The sequence below is a fragment of the Bombyx mandarina genome, chromosome 25 (assembly GCF_030267445.1).
Source record: "Bombyx mandarina strain Sakado chromosome 25, ASM3026744v2".
In the NCBI taxonomy this organism is placed as follows: domain Eukaryota; kingdom Metazoa; phylum Arthropoda; class Insecta; order Lepidoptera; family Bombycidae; genus Bombyx; species Bombyx mandarina.
The window spans coordinates 10,884,724-10,904,753 of record NC_143231.1 but is presented as its reverse complement, the minus strand read 5'-3'; the positions used below and the strand labels follow the sequence as shown (position 1 = coordinate 10,904,753).

General features: G+C 37.9%; 1 protein-coding gene across 1 annotated transcript in view; it reads right to left on the bottom strand.

The window, feature by feature from the left end:
- Nucleotides 1–20,030, bottom strand: part of amon (prohormone processing protease amontillado) — a 92,770-nt gene that overhangs the window by 13,267 nt on the left and 59,473 nt on the right. Inside the window, exons 5-7 of the mRNA XM_028178933.2 lie at nt 14,039–14,115; nt 9,998–10,086; nt 2,249–2,424 (exon numbers count right to left, since the gene is read on the bottom strand). Coding sequence (XP_028034734.2) covers nt 2,249–2,424; nt 9,998–10,086; nt 14,039–14,115 — 342 coding nt within the window. The remainder of the gene's footprint in view (nt 1–2,248; nt 2,425–9,997; nt 10,087–14,038; nt 14,116–20,030) is intronic.

The window sequence follows — 20,030 nt, the reverse complement described above, 5'->3', positions numbered from 1 at the left end:
GTGGTACCTACCCGCGCGGACTCTCAAGAGGTCCTACTACCAGTAATTACGCAAATTATAATTAAATTGTATGACACATGTGTTTTTTTAACAACAGATAGTTTGTCTAAACTATCTGTTGTTAAACGGTTATCGAAGCCCGTGGATTTCAACGAGAATAACGTTGAATAACGTGAAATAAAAGGCTCATTTAAGAATTCCGATATCTTATTATACAAACTTCGCATTTCTTTTCGTATTAGGAAATAAATTAAGTTTACTTTACTGGTTGTTGAGTCACATTTATTAAACAGTAAGTAGTTTGTATATAAAATACCGTGAGGGGAGTTAAAGAATAATTTGATTAACTTCTAAGGTTCAATCCGCGTTTTTTTTAATTTTTATTATATTAGTTGCGACTTTTTTTTTTGCTTAGATGGATGGACGAGCTCACAGCCCAACTGGTGTTTAGTCACTGGAACCCATAGATATTTACAACGTAAATGCCGCCACCCACCTTGAGATATGAGTTCTAAGGTCTCAGTATAGTTACAACGGCTGCCTCACCCTTCAAACCGAAACGCATTGCCGCTTCACGGCAGAAATAGGCGGAGTGGTGGTACGTATCCATGCGGACCCACAAGAGGTTCTACCACCGGTAAAAATCTCACATTTAATTGTCTCTTCACTAAAATGATGTTCATCGAAACTCGAAAATTGTGCATCTACCGTTTTATTTTATTTAAAAGCTAAAGCGATTAGACTATCGTTCACAGAGATTGCAGTGTTCGAAACAGATGTCTGTTTTGATATTAAAATGGTTAAGAACTTTTGTCTTTAACGACTTCGTAGCGTTTCCTCCGCTGTTTCTCGACTGTTTTTAGTTTTGTTTCGTAAGTATTCACAAGTTTAATAGCAAGTAATAAAGTAATATTCAAAATAGCGAGCAGTCAATTTCAATATTTCAGCTATAAAAGAGAAAAATATTTTATACTAGCTGACCCGGCCGACTTCTTAGTGCCTCAATCGACAAATAAAAGACCTAAACTTTTGTATAAAATAAACTTAAGACAAACAAAAGGAATCCGTCTAACGGGGGACAACATCAAAGGAAAAACAAAATTGTTATTTTTATTTAATTCCGAGCATTTTCATATTTATTTACCTTTTAAACCTTCTCTGGACTTTCACAAATAATTCAAGACCAAAATTAGCCAAATCGGTCCAGCCGTTCTCGAGTTTTAGCGAGACTAACGAACAGCAATTCATTTTTATATACTTATATAAGTATATAGGTATATATAGGTATATAAATATATAAGTATATAGAAAATACATTAAAATCTAAATCTTTGAGATATTATCGTTAATTAATGTTTAAAAAGGAAAACTCATCAGAGAAACAATCCACTGAATTATGAAATGTTCATTATCATGTTTCAAATTTAAGGTGGCTCGTTTTTTTTTTTAATGATAATAAAAATCCCTTTCCGCTGTAAATCTCAAAAGGTTTTTCATCTTCAAATTTATTATTTTTGTGAAGAGCAAGGCCTTTTAAATTAGGTAAAAAACGAGATTTTTGTATCCTCGGACTGATTGAAAATAAAAATTTAAAATAAAATTACATTTCGTTGATAAACATAGAAAAAGTAACCAATTTTTACGGTATATTCTGCGCTCGAGGTTTGTATTTGAATGATAACAAACCATTAATTGGATGTCTGTAAAGTCGGTTTACGGACGATAGTTTACGTGATAACGTCAGCAGCAGAACTATTAGAACTGCTAGCTCTGACGTCACGCGAGAAGAGAAATAAATGTGTCACTAGCTACGAATAAATAATAAGTCTCGTAGGTCACAAGCCAACGCTTGGGCCGATCGTATCTCTCTATCGCTTGATACGCGCTGTCGCTTGCACGCTTAGTCGGAACGTGACACTTTTTCGTGCGTGCAGCCGGTGGTCATTGATTTATAAGACTTTATTACGTCAAAAACATATTTCGTGTCATTTGCCATTGTAATATGTGATATATGCAATGTAATAAGTATCTATTTGCTTATACCTATATATTTTGCTGCACGGCAATCAAGACAGCTGCCTCAGAATCCCATTTTTGTCGCAGTCAGTTTGTTGGGTAGGAGAAAGATGAGTAGCGGAATCCACGTAGAAGTATATCTACCACTAGATTAGCGGCGAGCTCAGCTGTTCATTTTGACAATTGAAACAACAATTGAAATTAGTTTAAAATTATATTTATTATCACTCACCTCATTAACTCCTCTCACAATAGCTCTCATAGTCGCGTTTCTTGGTCCATCCACAGTACGACCGTCGTCTGTAGGACCCCACGAGGCACTGTATATGTGAATCTTGTGGGGCTCATGGCCCATAGAATTGGCTTCGATGAGATCTGTCATGTACGGCTGGTCTAACATTCTTATACCTAGAAAAATAAAAGAAAATCTTAATGAATTCTATTTTGTGGGTAATTTTAATTTTTATCACTGGCTAGACATGCCACGTGGTTTTACCTGCGTTATAATTTAAATTTAGAAAAACAATTCATAGCTGGGATAAAGAGTAATTTGTGTTGCTTCAATAGACAGTTGATCAATTTGTAAAATCACGAATCAGCAAACATAGTGCCGTGTTTTTATTTTGTCAGATATACATACCTGGCATTGGACGGGTTAATTGTCATTTACAATGATGAAATTACCTAGTGTATTAATAGATCCTAAATAATATATTGCATAAATGGGCGAATGAGCTCACCGATCACCTGTAGCTAAATGGTTATCGGGGCCCATCGATATCGCAACGTGATTGCTACATAACAAATATCTCAACCTTCAAACTTGAACTCATTTCTGCTTTACGACAGAAACATGCGGACTCACAAAACGAAATTTTTGTGACGGTTTGTGTACGTGCTATATGCATATAATAAAAAAAAAAGATGTGTGGTGTCGTGGGACACCGGATAGGAACGAAGTTCCTTATTATAAAAATATTAATTATAAGTTCTATTCGAGGTATAAAAATATAAAACTGGAGGTTTCGCAACAACCCACGGTCATTCGGTAACGTGCGAGCTTGTTGTGGTACACTTCATTCACGGTTGTTTGCATAAGAGTAAGTGTATTGCACAAACGAACGCTCTGAGATCGTGGTCAAGGAATAATAAAAAAATATGTTCTTTTTTGAACGTTACTACAAAGTTAAGTCGTACACTGTACATTACTAATTTGTACGTTATTACAAAGTTAAGTCGTACACTGTGTGCATTACTAATAAAAATCTTACGTTACGGACGTGTTTTTCCGGTTAGGGTACCCCTCCGAATTGTCCCATAAGGAACTTCGTTCCAAAAACATTACAAATTGATACCCTTCACAGACGTGTCATTTGATATTAGTACACCAAGTTCTTACCCATAAGGCCCATTTAATATCTTACGCACATCAAGTATCCAATTTCCCGGATACATAAATTAATCAAAACGGCTTACGAGTAATTGCTGGGCTCTCCTAATATTACGTGACGCGATTGATCAGCCAGAGAACCTTTTGTCTATTCCGAAAGGTCACGTGTAATATTCATGTAAGAGCGTTTTCATCAATAAATTACGGGATCATTTATATTGTATTCAGTGTAAGACTAGTTGTTAGTAGTCAATGCGTTGTCATTCAGAGACCATTAATCGAATGAAAACAAATGCCGATTATATTCAACAATGAAACTATATTTCGTATAAGTGGTTAAGTATTATAAATGCGCGGGCCAAATTGAATTAAAAAAAAAATGTTTCTTGATTAGCAACATGATTAGTTAGAAATAATTTGGTAATAAAATAAATTTCGTGTAATATTCTATGATGAGCCGCCGTCTAATTTTCGTATATACGCTAATAAAACTGTGGACAGTACTTAATAGCAAATCATCAAGAAAATAAGCACGTTGTAGGTATAATTTAATAAAAAAATTAGGACCAATAAAACTGAGAATCCGTAATTTATTCTATACAGGTATAAATGTTACCTCCAGTTGTAAATCGTTGATTCCTTTTTTACTTGAGATCCTTTTGTAATTCGAAAAATCTTTCGTAGTTATCTTCTTGGGCTTTCGCGAGTCGCAGATATAATTAAAACTGCTTTCACGATTTAATGCTAAATATGTTATAAAATAATGTTATATGTTTGTTGTCATTATGTTACTTCTGAGATTTCGGATGCTATACAGTTTTTGAATTCTTCACGTTTTAAATGTGTATCGTGTTCAATGCTTAAAAAAAAGATGCGTGGTGACGTGGGACACCAGATAGGAACGAAGTTCCTTATTATAAAAAATATTAATTTTAAGTTCTATTCTATTCTAAGTTCTATACCTCGAATAAAGAAAATAATTATTCGGGTATACATTTTTATTATGATTTTTTTATTGATAAAAAAAAAAAACTACTTTACAAAGTTATCAACTTTATTTTATTCACAGTGATTTATAAAAAATGCATAATAAAAAAATATGTTATTTTTTGTACGTTATTACAAAGTTACGTCGTACGCTGTGTGCATTACTAATAAAAATCTTACGTTACGGACGTTTTTTCCCGGTTTGGGTACTCCTCCGCATCGTCCCATAAGGAACTTCGTTCCAAAAATTATTAAAAATAATTTTCATTTCATTGTTTATAACAGAGAGGGGCCTAAAACACCGAGCAAAATTACAGATCTATAGGGAAAACTAAACCTTTTCATTTTGTTCTTTAATCTTTAACTGACACGTACGACCATTCAAATGAGTCTAAGCTGGAATTGCACGCGTTAAATAAATGGATCGTAAAATGAAATCAAACCCGAAAATTTTATAATACAAATTCACGTCTTCGCTGTTGCTTTTACGAGTTTGCGTGGGTAGCTTCGCTCTGTATAACGAATTCATAAAGTTGGATTTACTAAAACGACAACTTTAACAGGCCTAACTTAGCAAATAAATAATGTTTTTCGTGTGTGTGTTAGAATATTATTTTAAAAAAAAACTCGGCTTATGGTTAAAGTATGATTCAGTATTATTATTATACAATTATTGAATGCGGAAGGCGGAGGACCGCATTATGTGGAAGGCATTGGGGAAGGCCTATGTCCAGCAGTGGGCAGATAAAGGCTGATGATGATGATGATGATGATTATACAATTAAACGATTTATTATTTGTTATGAATCTAAAATTCATTTTGTTTTCCGTAAATTATTTTAATATACTGTTTAGGTATTAGGTATATAAAATTTATACGATTGACAAAAATGTTACACTCAAAAATCCTCTATTTTCAATTAAAGTCTCGCTCTCAAGGGTTTGGTATTTAACAAGTTGTTGGTTAGGAAGGAAAATTATGTTAGTATGTATATATTTTTTTCATTACTGCATAAAAGCTGATTTGACTTCAGTCTGTAAAATTAATGTCATATGATTAAATATCAGTCTATTTATAAAAAAATACACATCATTTTAAATAATGACATATTGTTAAACATTTATTCGTATAGTAATTTCGTCAAATAATTTGGTATTTATTGATTTTGTAAATCAAACGAGTTTGCTGGGATGAAAGTTGGACAGTCTTATAGTAATCTCACAGTTCAGTGGAGCGCGACCTTTAGATTGGACTAAACTCATCCATCCGAGAAATTACTGGTGCATTCGTTAATATCACAAAAAGATCATTTTTAAATTGTTTATACTTGTTTTTTTCTATTTCTTAAACGATATTCACAAATATCAAAACAAATGACCGTATAAATTCATTTTATATTTTAATAGCGACCCGCCCTCGCTTCGATTCGGAAATTGTAATTTATTATTGATTTTTCCACTATTTAATAGATGTTATTATCCATGCAAACCTTCCTCTTCAATCACTCTATCTACTAAAAAAAACTGCATCAAAATCCGTTGCGTAGTTTTAAAGATTTAAGCATACATAGGGACAGATATAGGGACAGAGAAAGCGACTTTGTTTTATACTATGTAGTGATGTAGGAAAAGTTTTTTTTTTAAATATTCATACAGTAGAACAAATCTTCCAATGCGCTTGAAGGAAGTACAGTTGCCAAGATACTGGCTGTGTGTACCATACCTCGTTGGACACCCAGACTCATTCTCTGTGCAAAGTACCAGCCAACCTTAGCATCACGCGTAGCCTCCTCAATACAATACAAATTGATTCGGAAACCGAATTTAAACTTAGTAAAGTTACGGGCTTCAACGAGACAACTGGTGGCAGGACCACTTGTATTACTGGTGGTAGGACCTCTTGTGAGTCCGCACGGGTAGGTATCACCGCCCCGCCTATTTCTGCCGTAAAACAGTAATGCGTTTCGGTTTGAAGGGTGGCGCAGCCGTTGTAACTACACTGAGACCTTAGAAATTATATCTCAAGGCGTGTGGCGCATTAACGTTGTAAATGTCTGTGGGTTCCAGTAACTACTTAACAGCAGTTGGGCTGTGAGCTCGTCCATACAACTAGGCAATAAATAAAAAAAAGACAAACTAATCTTTTTTGTAAATACTAATGGCAGGGTGTATTATAAACTCGGACAGGGAGGTGGTACCTATCCATGCGGGCTATTTCAGCAGTGAAGCAGTAATGAATTTCGGTTAGAAGAGTGGGGCAGCCGTTGTACTATAAAACTGAGACTTAGAACTCATCTCTCTAGGTGGTTGGTGGCATTTACGTTGCTGATGTCTATGGTCTCCGGTAAATACTTAATAGGTCAAGCTCAGATGGGCCGCGAGCTCTTTCACACATCTAAGAAATAAACAAAAAAAGATTAAACACTCTTATTTGATAATTATTCTATTTAATTATTGGGAAAACATATTTGAAAAAGCGCCTTTATTCACAACTTTCTTTCCTAACTATGAAAAGTCAAAGAGCTAAATCGTGATAGGATAATTAATTTCTATTAACAAAATTCTGATCAAATACAAGAAGATTTCAGTGTTTTTTTATTGCCCTTGTAGACAGACTGGCATACGGCCCACCTGATGGTGAGTGGTTACCGTTGCCCCTGGACTTCAGCAATGCCAGGGGTAGAGCTAAGCCGCTGCCTACCGTTAAGTACTGTCCACAAGCCTCGTTTGAAGAAGCACAAGTCAGAGCGCTCGGGAAACACCGTGGAGGGAAGCTCATTCCAAAGCCGGATGGTACATGACAAAAATGAACTCTAGAAACGCATTGTGGATGAACGCAGTGGCTCCAGGTAGTATGGAGTGCTAGCAGAAATTCTCAACAAAATAACACTAAGTCCTAAGAAAAGAAAATGGCTAGGGCGGTGTTTTTATACACATTCTTGTTTTTTTAGGCAATGTAGATTTAGTCTCTATTTCCATTTCGTTAGCACCAAACAACCAAACAAAACCCGAAAACAAATTCATGGAATAAGCACTAAAACAGTAATGTCCCGAAAGCTGAGAGATAGGTAGCAGACGTACCCATAATCGCGTCAAACGATTCACCGGAGCGAAAGTTATAATACCAAATTCATCAGGGTCTTTCATTCTAGGATCGCCATTGCGTGAATACGTTGTGTATTGTACAAAAAATATTATCTTTATAATTTATGAACGAAAGCTTGAAATAGGAATGTTTGCTATTTTTAATCAATTATTGTCCAAAATCAGCAGTCAAATACGAAATAAAATTTAGTGGCTTGTTATTTTTTGTGTAGCTTATTCATACCTCATAATTTCAGCCCCTACCACTGAGAGAGACTATTACTACTACAGCCATTTTAAAGATCAAAAATGTTTACGCTACGAAATGTATAAAATATAATCATCGAATATCTCGCCCGGTTACGCTGGGATAATCCTTCGAACTGACCAGCATAGGTATGATAAAAAAAATTGATTATTATTTTCAATCACAATACACTTGTTTATTGAAAAGGCACTGTTCTTTATTACGTAATCGACCAAAACAAGTTTATAACAAAAAAGATAAAATGTTCCTTCGAACGATGCAACAACTGCAGAGATAGATGTTCTTGGCATATTTTTTGTTCCGATGTACAATGTAGAAATGGACAAAGCAATGAAAACAATAACGACTGCTATAGTGCTAGTGTCTCTTGAAAATGGAAAATGTCCTCTTCGCCGTGTTAGATGACAGCTACCACAATCATTATTAATGTCTATATTGATGAAGGCTCGTTGTGTGTGTGTTGAGTGGTTAACTTATAGACATGAAAACGTGAATTGTGACCTGGATACTTGAGGTCGAAATTGTATTTACATTGTGTTGCGGTCTGCCCTCAACAAATGGACAGAAATATGATATCAATGAGATGACAATACTCCCAGAACCTGTGTGTGTCAGTTTTCTACTATACGCTCTGGCAAAGATTTCAATATAATCTTGACTTGACTTGACTCTAATAATAACTTGATATAATCATGCAAACTTGCTTAAGTTTCTGAGTCAACTCAGTCAACTCAAGTCAAATAGCTTGCGATTAAACAAGAGAAACTTGATACGTATTGTGTATTATTAGTATTATTGTACCTTAGCTCACACATTAAGTGTTCTAAGCACGTGCTAAATAACATCAAAGCTACTTTTGAGCACGTGTACGAATACCACAAAGATTCACGTTTCTTTTAGTACAAAATGTTTTACTGAACATAATGTGTGCTGAAAAAGATAAGGCATTAAATTTTAGTTAAAGCATTAGTCTAGTTATGATCTAGAACTCTTTTTTGATTTTTTGATAATGTTTAAAATGTATTATTATGAGTCGATTAAGTATATCACTACATATTATAAAACAAAGTCGCTTTCTCTGTCCCTATATCCCTATGTATGCTTAAATCTTTAAAACTAGGTAACGGATTTTGATGCGGTTTTCTTTAATAGATAGAGTGATTGAAGAGGGAGGTTTATATGTATAATAACATCCATGAAATAGTGGAGAAATCAATAATAAATTTCAGTTTCCGAAGCGAAGCGAGGGCGAGTCGCTAGTTTTTTTTATAAAATGAAATGTGAATCAGCGAATTTCACATTTCATTTCAAGCTCTCCAAGCCGAAACGCATTACTCTGTTTGAATGCAGAAATATACAGGGCAATGGTACCTACCCGTGCGGGCTCACTAGATGTCCTACCATCATTTAATTCGTTTTGCCTATGAACAGATTTTCGTTCGATTTAAAACTAACGTTTCTTACTAAAAAACCTTGTTTGTTGCATACAATCAAGATAATTGAATTTGAATATTTCCAATATTAAAAGTACTGTTACGCCGGTAAGAATAACGCCATCTGTCATCAAATAGCAGAAACGAATATCAAAAGAACTAGTAACATCGAGAACGCTCGAGAAGTGTAACACCATCTATTATCAAATAGCGGAAACGCATATCGAAACGAGTCGCCCTATCGGGAATGTTCTCTATAATTTTAGTCTTGTCGTGTCGGTTATAAAAGCGTTGAAGAGATGTCATGAACGCAACAAGTAATCGGTTATACTCGAAGTGAAACAGCTAACGGATCACGTGGAGAATTTGAAAGATGTAAAGTGCGAATTGTAAAGTGTTCCTAAGGTGTTCTAAGTCTTAAACAGAGGTTTAAATTGTACTTCAGTGAAAACCTGAGATCCCTCATCGCCTTTTTATCGTCGCACTTCCCGCAATCGGAGCAGAGTTCACCCATGTTATCTGGAACGGCTGCGTTCATCGACAGTGCGTTTCCAGAGGTATTTTTCGCCACGTACCATCCCGCTATGGAATGAGCTCTCCTCCACGGTGTTTCCCGAGCGCTATGACATGTCCTTCTTCAAACGAGGCTTGTGGAGAGTACTGAGCGGTAGGCAGCGGCTTGGCTCTGTCCCTGGCATTGCTGAAGTCCATGGGCGACGGTAACCACTCACCATCAGGTGAACCGTATGCTCGTCTGCCTATATGGGCAATAAAAAAAAGTATTATTTATCCCGAGCTACAGCCCGTAACAGTACTTACCGGCAACTTTGGAGTGATAAGCGACGCCGACACCACAGACGCCGTTGTCGCGAGCTGCGGCCACTTCACCAGCGCACCTCGTTCCGTGACTAAATAAATAAATAAACGTTTTTATCTTATACCTTTAAACGAGCAATTATTGTATATTAATATATATTCTGAATCTCGGAAACGGCTCCAACGATTTTCATAAAATTTAGTATAGTACAGGGGATTTCGGGGGCGATAAATCGATCTAGCTACGATTTATTTTCAGAAAATGTTGTTTTATTCGTGTTTTCAATAATCAACTCTTCCCGACATCTATTGGCGAATAATAATACTATTTTTCTTAATTGAGGGCAACTAACTGCTTTAAAGACACAACAAGATGGCGGTCATCATCTAGTTTTACTGGTGGTAGGACCTTTTGTGAGTCCGCGCGGGTAGGTACCACCACCCTGTCTATTTCAGCCGTGAAGCAGTAATGCGTTTCGGTTTGAAGGGTGGAGCAGCCGTTGTAACTATACTGAGACCTTACAACTTATATCTCAAGGTGGGTGGCATTTACGTTGTAGATGTCTATGGGCTCCAGTAACCACATAACACCGGGTGGGCTATGAACTCGTCCAGCCATCTAAGCAATAAAAAAAATTACATTAAACCTACACATAATATTTTCATACATATTCAACAAAATTTTCATAGCAACTTTATGCAGGTGCCTTGCCGTGTCATTTATCGAACCTTGTTAAAATTTCTGCATTCAGCTGCTATTGGTAGTCAGTGGAAATTATCAGGCTTAGTACTAATGGTAAGCCCTTCTAGTTTGTTTATGCAATACTAGCGCAGTAAAAAACTAGCAGGGCATAAGGCATAAATGCCAATATGCCGGTTGGCGGTCACGTTATGCCGTTATAATACTTATATATAGAACACTGCTGCCAATACCCCGATGAACCTCACGGTGGCCTTTTGCGACACCCATGGGGAAAGTGGCAGCAGCCCCATCTATGTATCATCAGATATAGTCATGATTCAAAATTTTAATTGAATTCATAACAACGTAATTTTGAAACTGGGAAACATTTCATTGTACGATAACAGCCATTATTACAACTGTTATTACTAAAAACACTGATGTCAAACGAGAAGCTTATCTTAGCTAATATCATAAAGCTTATATTATAATATTAATCAGAACCAAAGAAGAGGCTTTACGAACTCGAAATAACTTAGCCTTTGTTCCATGTAACGTAAGCCCCAAAACGTGAACAGCTATTACGGACCCTGAAACCTCAAACCGAGAAACTTTATGAAATAAATCCCTCTCGAAACTGACGTAGCAAGAAACTTCAAGTTCAAGACTTCGGCGTTCAGTTAGAGTATTAAGTAAGTTTAAACGAAGCTATTTATAGGTAAAAGCGGTACCTTTGTTTCTAAGATGGCCGATAAATGTCGGACTAAAAGGGTATTTTTTAGAGAAATATAAATGTGAGGCAAATAGCAAAAGGCCTTTTTTTTAGAGAAATATAAATGTGAATAAACATCCCTCCAGAAAATATTTATATCTTTCGCCGAAAATAATATTCAGCTTCTAAACTAAAGAAATTCAAACGTAATTTAAAATATATTTTTTGTAAAAGCTTAGAATACAATATCAAAAAAAGGTAATGAATAACGAGAGATTCCGACGAAATCGAATTCGTTTGCTTCCATCAGAAAAACATTTTCAATTAGCCGCCGAAGAAATTCCTTTCTGGAGTTTTCCACTTAATTAACTCTCGGTGTTGATTAAAACTTGTCCCCGGGTAAATTGGAGATTTCGGGATCCCAGGGCCGGCTTTCGTTTAGCTCGGTCAATAGAGGCGCTCTTTGATTTTTCGTTGGGCTCGTCTGACGCTTTGAACCTGACTTTTTTTGGTCCCAACGTTGTTTTAGATGTAAAATTGTAATTAAGAGGAAGCTGTCGTTCGTTACAAAAATGCGATGAGATTTTTAATTTAACGTAAGCATATGCGGAACTAATTACAACTTTTATAACACTGTAGCAAAATGCTGATAGCATACAGAATGCTAACATCTTTGAAATTCATAGTGAACGGTAGGCAGCGGCATTGCTGAAGTCCATGGGCGACGCTAACCACTCACCATCAGGTGGGCCGTATGCTACGTCTGCCTACAATGGCAATAAAAAAAACGTATCTATGCAATGCACTGGCTTATTAGCTGTCGCATGTTTATGATCTTATGCTATTCCTATGAAGTTTCAAAATCAGAATTTAAAGTTTTAATTTAATTTTAATTTTAATTCGTAGTAGCCGAGGGTAATTTTAAATTAAATTTTCTTAGGGAACTTTATTCAGTGGAACGCAATTTCGATTTGAAATACCAAACAAATCCTCTCTGTTTCAAATTTGAGTTATTTATACTTAAGTGCACGTGGTTTAGTAACATTAGTCGATAAATTATTATTATAGGTGTTTCACGAATCTGTGACGGTATCCATCATACAACGCAAGATGTTTGACAGATACCTGAATCTAACTTATGACATTTTCAAGATAAGCTTGCTTAAATACAAGTTCCGAACAACAACATTCGGACGCTATCATCGAGCGATATCACCCGCGCGGTTGATTATCTTCCTTTCGTCGTTATGCATACAAATACTATATTTGTATTTATATATTTTATTTGTATTATATTTTGGTGCAGATTAGGTTCCTTAATAATGTCTCCGGAAGTTAAAAAGGAAATACTTGAATTAAAGTTATTACGTCAAGTCCAAAATTACTGTAAATAAGATTTTACAAATAACCTCTAACGTCTTACATTTGAACGTCGATAAAACTTTTAATTCCTTAACTTGTAGATACTGAAATCAAAACACCAATACTCATTCTTTATTCGTATCATCTCTCCACAAAATTTTCCGTCATTTCTAATATGTAATCACCCAGTTTATGCACGCTTGGTATAAAGGGCTCCAACCTCTCTCATACGGCAATGAAAATTTATACGTCTCCCGTTCTCCGCCTTTACTTTTAGCTAGATTAACATAAAACAGGCGAAACAGGGTACGGATAAAAAAAATTATAATTTTGAATATAATTCTTTCTCTCTTTTTTTCGTTTTAGAAGCTAATTACATTGATGGTAGAAAGATACTTGAAGTATTAAGGAAGGCATTAAAGGACCACTATCTATCGATTTAGTATTACTTATATGCATTTATTTTATGTATTTCATTATATATATACGAGTATTTATATGTTATATTATTTATGTGTAATTATATATGTATATAGTCTGATATATTATGTATTAGTATCAATAAGTAAATTGATTAGATTGTACTCTTTTACCCACTTATGTAAAACTCTCCCTCTTTAAGAACGGTTAGCTGATAGATAACTCAATTGTTGAGTTAAGCTCGCCATTTTATAACTTTTCGCAGTTATTGTATTGTATTTACTGTGTGTACAATAAAGAATAAAAAGAATAAAGACAGAACTGCTTCCATCTTACCTATTTCGCGTGTGAAGCAGTCGAATTATCGGTTTGAAATTTGACAGCTGACTGACTGACAGGTATTTTAATATTTAATCTTCCACCTTAATTTCTCTTTGCGGCCCGAAAAGCTGCGGTTATCACTTAACGCCAAATCGCCCATGGGCTCGTCCGCCCAAATTGCATACGTAGGATGCTAATACTTACTGGAGCGGGCACCCAACACATCCTATAACCAGTGCCACTTAAGACGTAATATGGTGTTTAAAATACACGTGTACAAGAGTTGCAAAGAATCGCAAATATCTTCGGAACCTTGCCTAAAGGGACTCCTTTTAATAATATATTTTAGTTATTAAATTATTATTATTATTATTTATTAATATTAATATTATTTTAACATTATTAATTTAGTATTTAATTAATTTATTTTCTTATTATTAGCGTAGCACGAGTAATATTTATGTAATTATCGCAACGTCACTATGACCTTCAATTCCTAGGATTTATGTGTCTCGGTCGTATTAAATTGTGATTGAATACTGATTACCTGTTAAACCAGTCATCCGTGTAGCGTGGATAAGGAAACGGATCGTTGCTACTGAAGTCGTACGAAGCCTCCGCATTCTAGAATAAAACAAACAAAGTTAATTTATGTTTTTTATTTTTTATAGCTTAGATGTGTGGACGAGCTCACAGCCCACCTGGTGTTAAGTGGTTACTGGAGCCCATAGACATCTACAACGTAAATGCGCCACCCACCTTGAGATATAAGTTGTAAGATCTCAGTATAGTTACAACGGCTGCCCCACCCTACAAACCGAAACGCATTACTGCTTCACGGCAGAAATAGACAGGGTGGCGGTACCTACCCGCGCGGACTCACAACAGGTCCTACCACCAGTGTTATGTAGAAAATTTTTGTACTAAGGGTAGTATGTAAATTGTAAAACTGTAGGTGAGTCTATGCAGTGTTGCTATATCGACGGTTTTTTGTCACAAACTAGTCAAACGTTATGATATCAAAGATAAGAAAAGCTATAAAGTTTTTCAGATTAAATAGGTATGTCTCATACCAGGACTTTCACTTTATGGTTGGAGTCTCTAAGCTGTAACCGCTCAACCTAAGATAGGATTAAAGCTCAGCTGGTCTTTTTAGCGAATAAAAGGAAAAAACCTCTAAAATCACAGCTCATCTGCTTTTTTAGCGAATAAAAGGAAAAAGCTCTAACATCACGCTGAAAGAGCAAGCTTTCGATAATAGAACAGAAAAACTTTGTCAATTGAGCAGTAATATGTGGCCAAAAGAACTAGGTTAGATACCCTGTTGCAGTCCGTATCTTTGTAAGAAATAGTATTTGTCTGCGTATAGAATTTCTTGTCTCTTCTCTACAAAAACTAAGCCACCAGCAGCGATTAAAAATTTTGTTATTTAATTTCGTATTTATCAATGACAGCATGACACGCTATCATATGTAAACTACCATTTCGTGTCATTTTTATCATTATAACATCGCAGCACTCTGTCAGTTATCAATGAAGCTTATCACATCGAAGTCACGATAAACAATGATCGATCGAGCTTTAACGGAACGGGCACTTGTATTATTGTTTTAAAGCATTTTATGAAGGCAACTTTTCGGTGTAAGTCCACGTAGTTTTTTTTTATTTATTGCCTTTGTAGGCAGACGAGCATACGGCCCACCTGATGGTAAGTGGTCACCGTCGCTCATGGACGTCAGCAATGCCAGGGGCAGAGCCAGGCCGCTGCCTACCATAAAGTACTCTCCGCAAGCGTCGTTTGAAGAAGGACATGTCATAGCGCTCCGAAAACACCGTGGAGGATTCCTACCATCATTCTGTATTGTTGTTCAGGTTTGACAGATGAGATAGCGATTATGCCGAACATCTCGATGGTATACCCTACTCGGAATGGCCTTGACTCCTCTACTCGGAATATATAAAGTTAAAGTCGTCGTGGCCTAAAGGATAAGACGTCCGGTGCATACGTGTCCAGCGATGCATCGGCGTTCGAATCCCGCAGGCGGGTAACAATTTTTCTAATGAAATACGTACGTAACAAATGTTCACGATTGACTTCCACGGTGAAGGAATAGCATCGTGTAATAAAAATCAAACCCGCAGAATTATAATTTGCGTAATTACTGGTGTTAGGACCTCTTGTGAGTCCGCACGGATAGGTACCACCGCCCTGCCTATTTCCGCTGTGAAGCAGTAATGCGTTTCGGTTTGAAGGGTGGGGCAGCCGTTGTAACTATACTGAGACCTTAGAACTTATGTCTCAAGGTGGGTGGCGCATTTACGTTGTAGATGTCTATGGGCTCCAGTAACCACTTAACACCAGGTGGGCTGTGAGCTCGTCCACCCATCTAAGCCATAAAAAAAAACCGTATATACCTAGTCAGGTCATAAGTATTGTCACACAGTAAAAACTTTTCTTTTAGAATGCTGGCCACAAAAAAGTTTATTGAATTCGAACTTCGAATTGTTCATGAAAATAAAAATGTATACTTTTAGAATTTTACTCATTTTTAAATATGGAGTGGACGCTTAAAGAAGACCGTGTTGCAGTTATTGCGTTGCATCGTTGCGGTTACGCGCCAATTCAAATTTTTAACATACTGAAAAATTTGAATATAACCAAAAGATTCGTTTATCGTACCATCAAACGATACAATGAAGACTCTAGTGTAGATGGCAGGTCAAGAAGTGGTCGCCCTCGGTCTGTTAGGACTCCAGCAGTGATAAAAGCTGTGAAGGCGCGAATTCAAAGAAATCCCAAACGTAAGCAGAAACTGTTGGCCCTTCAGATGGGGTTAAGCAGAACCACGGTGAAAAGGGTGTTAAATGAAGACTTAGGGCTTCGGGCATATCGAAGAAAAACAGAACATCGTTTGAATGCTCGTCTAATGGACCTGAGATTGAAGAGATGCCGCGCTTTGTTGAAGCGGTACGCGGGAAAAAAATATCGGGAAATTCTTTTTTCGGATGAAAAAATTTTTACCGTAGAAGAGAGCTACAACAAACAAAATGATAAGGTGTACGCACACAGTAGTGAAGAAGCGAGCAACCGTATTCCGCGTGTCCAACGAGGTCATTTTACATCCTTGCTCATGGTATCGTTGGGAGTTTCTTATTGGGGCTTAACAGAGGTACATTTTTGTGAGAAAGGTGTAAAACGAATGCAGTTGTGTATCAAAATACAGTCCTGACGAACCTTGTGGAACCTGTTTCTCATACCATGTTCAATAACAGGCACTGGGTATTCCAACAAGATTCGGCGCCAGCTCATAGAGCGAAGAGCACACAATACTGGCTGGCGGCGCGTGAAATCGACTTCATTCGGCACGAAGACTGGCCCTCCTCCAGTCCAGATTTGAATCCGTTAGATTACAAGATATGGCAACACTTGGGGGAAAGGCGTGCTCAAAGCCTCATCCCAATTTGGAGTCACTCAAAACATCCTTGGTTAAGGCAGCCGCCGATATTGACATGGACCTCGTTCGTGCTGCGATAGACGACTGGCCGCGCAGATTGAAGGCCTGTATTCAAAATCACGGAGGTCATTTTGAATAAACTTTAGTGTCATAAGAATCTATGTTTTGTTAAGTTCATTTTGGTATATGAATGGTTACATAATGAATAAACTTGTTTCAATTATTTTACATTAAACATGTGACAGAATTTATGACCTGACTAGGTATACTATTTTATTTATTGTTAAAGTATGTAGTCAAGTTGAGAATAGGTTAATATTGTTTTTCTTTAATATTATCTGTCTATAGTGTAGCCTTAGCGAAATCTGTGAATATAGATGTAAAGTCTTTAACAATAGAACCATAATAATGTTCAAACTTATAATTTCAATTAATAATTATAGTCGAATTTCGACTACCGGCCAATCAGGAGTAAAAATTAAAACACTAAGATACTAAAAACGCGAAATAAATTCTTATATTGTGTCGAACTGACAATGAAATAAAAATTGCAATACATTTTCGTATTTTTCTTTCTCTCACGATCTGCGTTATTTATCTGACTTTTATTTCTGTTTCTCTACGTAGAAAGATCAACAAATAGTTGTTCCAAAGTAAATTGAACCTTTATTCACTGTCTTTACAGTGTATTTAAGTATTAAGTCATCACTGCTTTTTTACCTCTTTATTTTCTACTGTTACTTTATCTTTACTGTATGTTATTTGTTCTGTTTCAATAAGAAATTTTGTTTACCGTTCTTTTCTGAGCGTTTACTTTCCCTGGGTCAACTAACTAAAAATCTTCCTGTGTAAGTATTTTTTGACTAAATACAAATATGATAAAATAAATAAACTACCTAACATTAAAGGGGAAGTTTGTTCAGCTTACTCATAATATAACTTTTTTATTTTCGTTAACTTTTTTTTTTTTTTTTTTCCTACCTATGCTGATAGCCTGAGAGGCTATTTCAGCTTCGCCCTAACGTTAGTAGGTGAGCTCGCGGGGCTCAACCGGAGAGTTGCTAACACTGACCCTAGCAAGAGCAGTGCTTCGCAGAATCTACCACCGGATCGGAAACGCGACCCACTGAGAAGATCCGGCGAGAAACTCAGTGGGCTGTGTCTATGGGTTAGTTCACTCGTCGAACCCTTCGTCGCAAGCGACGGGTTCGACGAGGACGGTGACCGGTGCTTGTGGTGCCTAAAAGCACCGTTAATGGATCAGGAGGATCCGTAATGACGTGCTTTGGGCGACGTCGACGGTTTACCATTCGGTCTACTGGGTCGGGTATGTAATTTCCAGCGGCTACGATGAGAGGGTTCTCATGTCGTGCCGCCTTCTCAAAATGGCGCAGCGATGCCGACTGTAGATACTTACTAAGGGAGTCGAGCTCCAGGTCGTCGTGGAGATCCACATTCCTAAGGAACCAAGGCGCTCCGACGGCTATCCTGCAGAATCGTGATTGAATAACCTGAAGGGATTTCAAGTTGGTGCGGGCTGCGTGAGCGAACACTACGCTTGCATACGTCATGACGGGGCGTATACAAGTTTTGTAGAGAGTTACCTTATTACGGAGGGACAGTTTGCTTCGACTACAAAGCATTGGATAGAGTCGTCCTAGAATAAACGCGGCGCGGTCGCGTACCGTTTTTATATGGGGACGGAATGTCATCCCTCTGTCGAGGGTGACGCCTAGATATTTGACCTTCGAGACCCACGGAATGGGCTGGCCAAAGAGAGTGATGGGACTAACGGCGGAGGTGTTTGCGCGCCTACTACGGAGTGGGATGCTCGAAGTGATGTTCGGAGGGCGACCCCTTTTGAAGAGCACCGCTGCGCTTTTCGTGGGGTTGATGTCTATTCGCCACTTCCGGAACCACTGTCCCAGGGTGGCTACTGCGATCTGGAGTCGCCGATGAAGCAGCGACATCTTCCTACACGAGTAGTAGATAGCCGTGTCATCGGCGAAGAGCGCTAGATGGGTCTCCGGAGACCGGGGTATATCATTGATATACAAACTAAATAATAACGGGGAGAGCGCGGAGCCTTGCGGGACTCCGGCGGTCAGTTGACGGGGACGAGAACGAGTTCCCTCTACTCGATATCGAAACGAACGGTTCGACAAGAAGTCTCGTATGATGAGCACGAGTCTGTCTGGCACTCCCATGTTGTACAGTTTATAAATTAAACCGTTGTGCCAGACTTTGTCGAACGCCTTCGCGATGTCGAAGAAGAGGGCGCCGGTCGGGATTTGTTTACGCCTATTTAGTCCTATCAGAATGTGCTCCGTGAGGCGGTGCACTTGTTGTACGCACGAGTGTTTTGAGCGGAATCCGAACTGTTCGTCAATGAGAATTTTGTTCGCGGTAACAAAATCCCAGAGGCGTTTCCTAAGGAGCCGTTCGTAAATTTTTCCTATCGTCGAGAGGAGACTAATCGGACGGTAACTAGAAGTTTCGTTTGTCGGTTTGCCCGGCTTATGTATACCGATAACGTCCGCTTCTTTCCACACCGCGGGAAAGATGCAGTGCGTCATAGCGGCATTTAAAATTGTAGCCAACATTGCTATCAGTTGGACTGGCAAAAATTTTAGCGCGCGGTTGTGGATGCCGTCGGAGCCGGGTGCCTTCCTAGGTTGTAGGTTGTGGATCGCGTCTCTAACTTCGTCAGTGGTAATGGGGGGTAACGCGTCCGAGGGCGGCAGGGAAGCTCTGCGCTCGACCTCCCTGTCGACTAACTCGGTGTGTTCGGGGTCCGCGTGTTGAGTGCTGGTGGTGCACTGCTCTTGCAGTGCATCGGCCAGCAGCTCAGCCTTGTCATCGTCATCGAATGCCGGTGGTTGGCCTGAAGGGCGTACGAGGGGAGGCATAGTAGCGGTAGTTTCGGATTTGAGAGTCCTAGCTAGTCGCCAGTATGCTTGGTGGGAGGGCGCGAGTTGTTCTAAATAACTATGCCAATTATCGTTACGCGCGTCGCTTAAGCGGGAGTGGACTTCGCGTTGTAGACGACGCATCCGAATCCGGTTTGAATGCGTGGGAAGACGA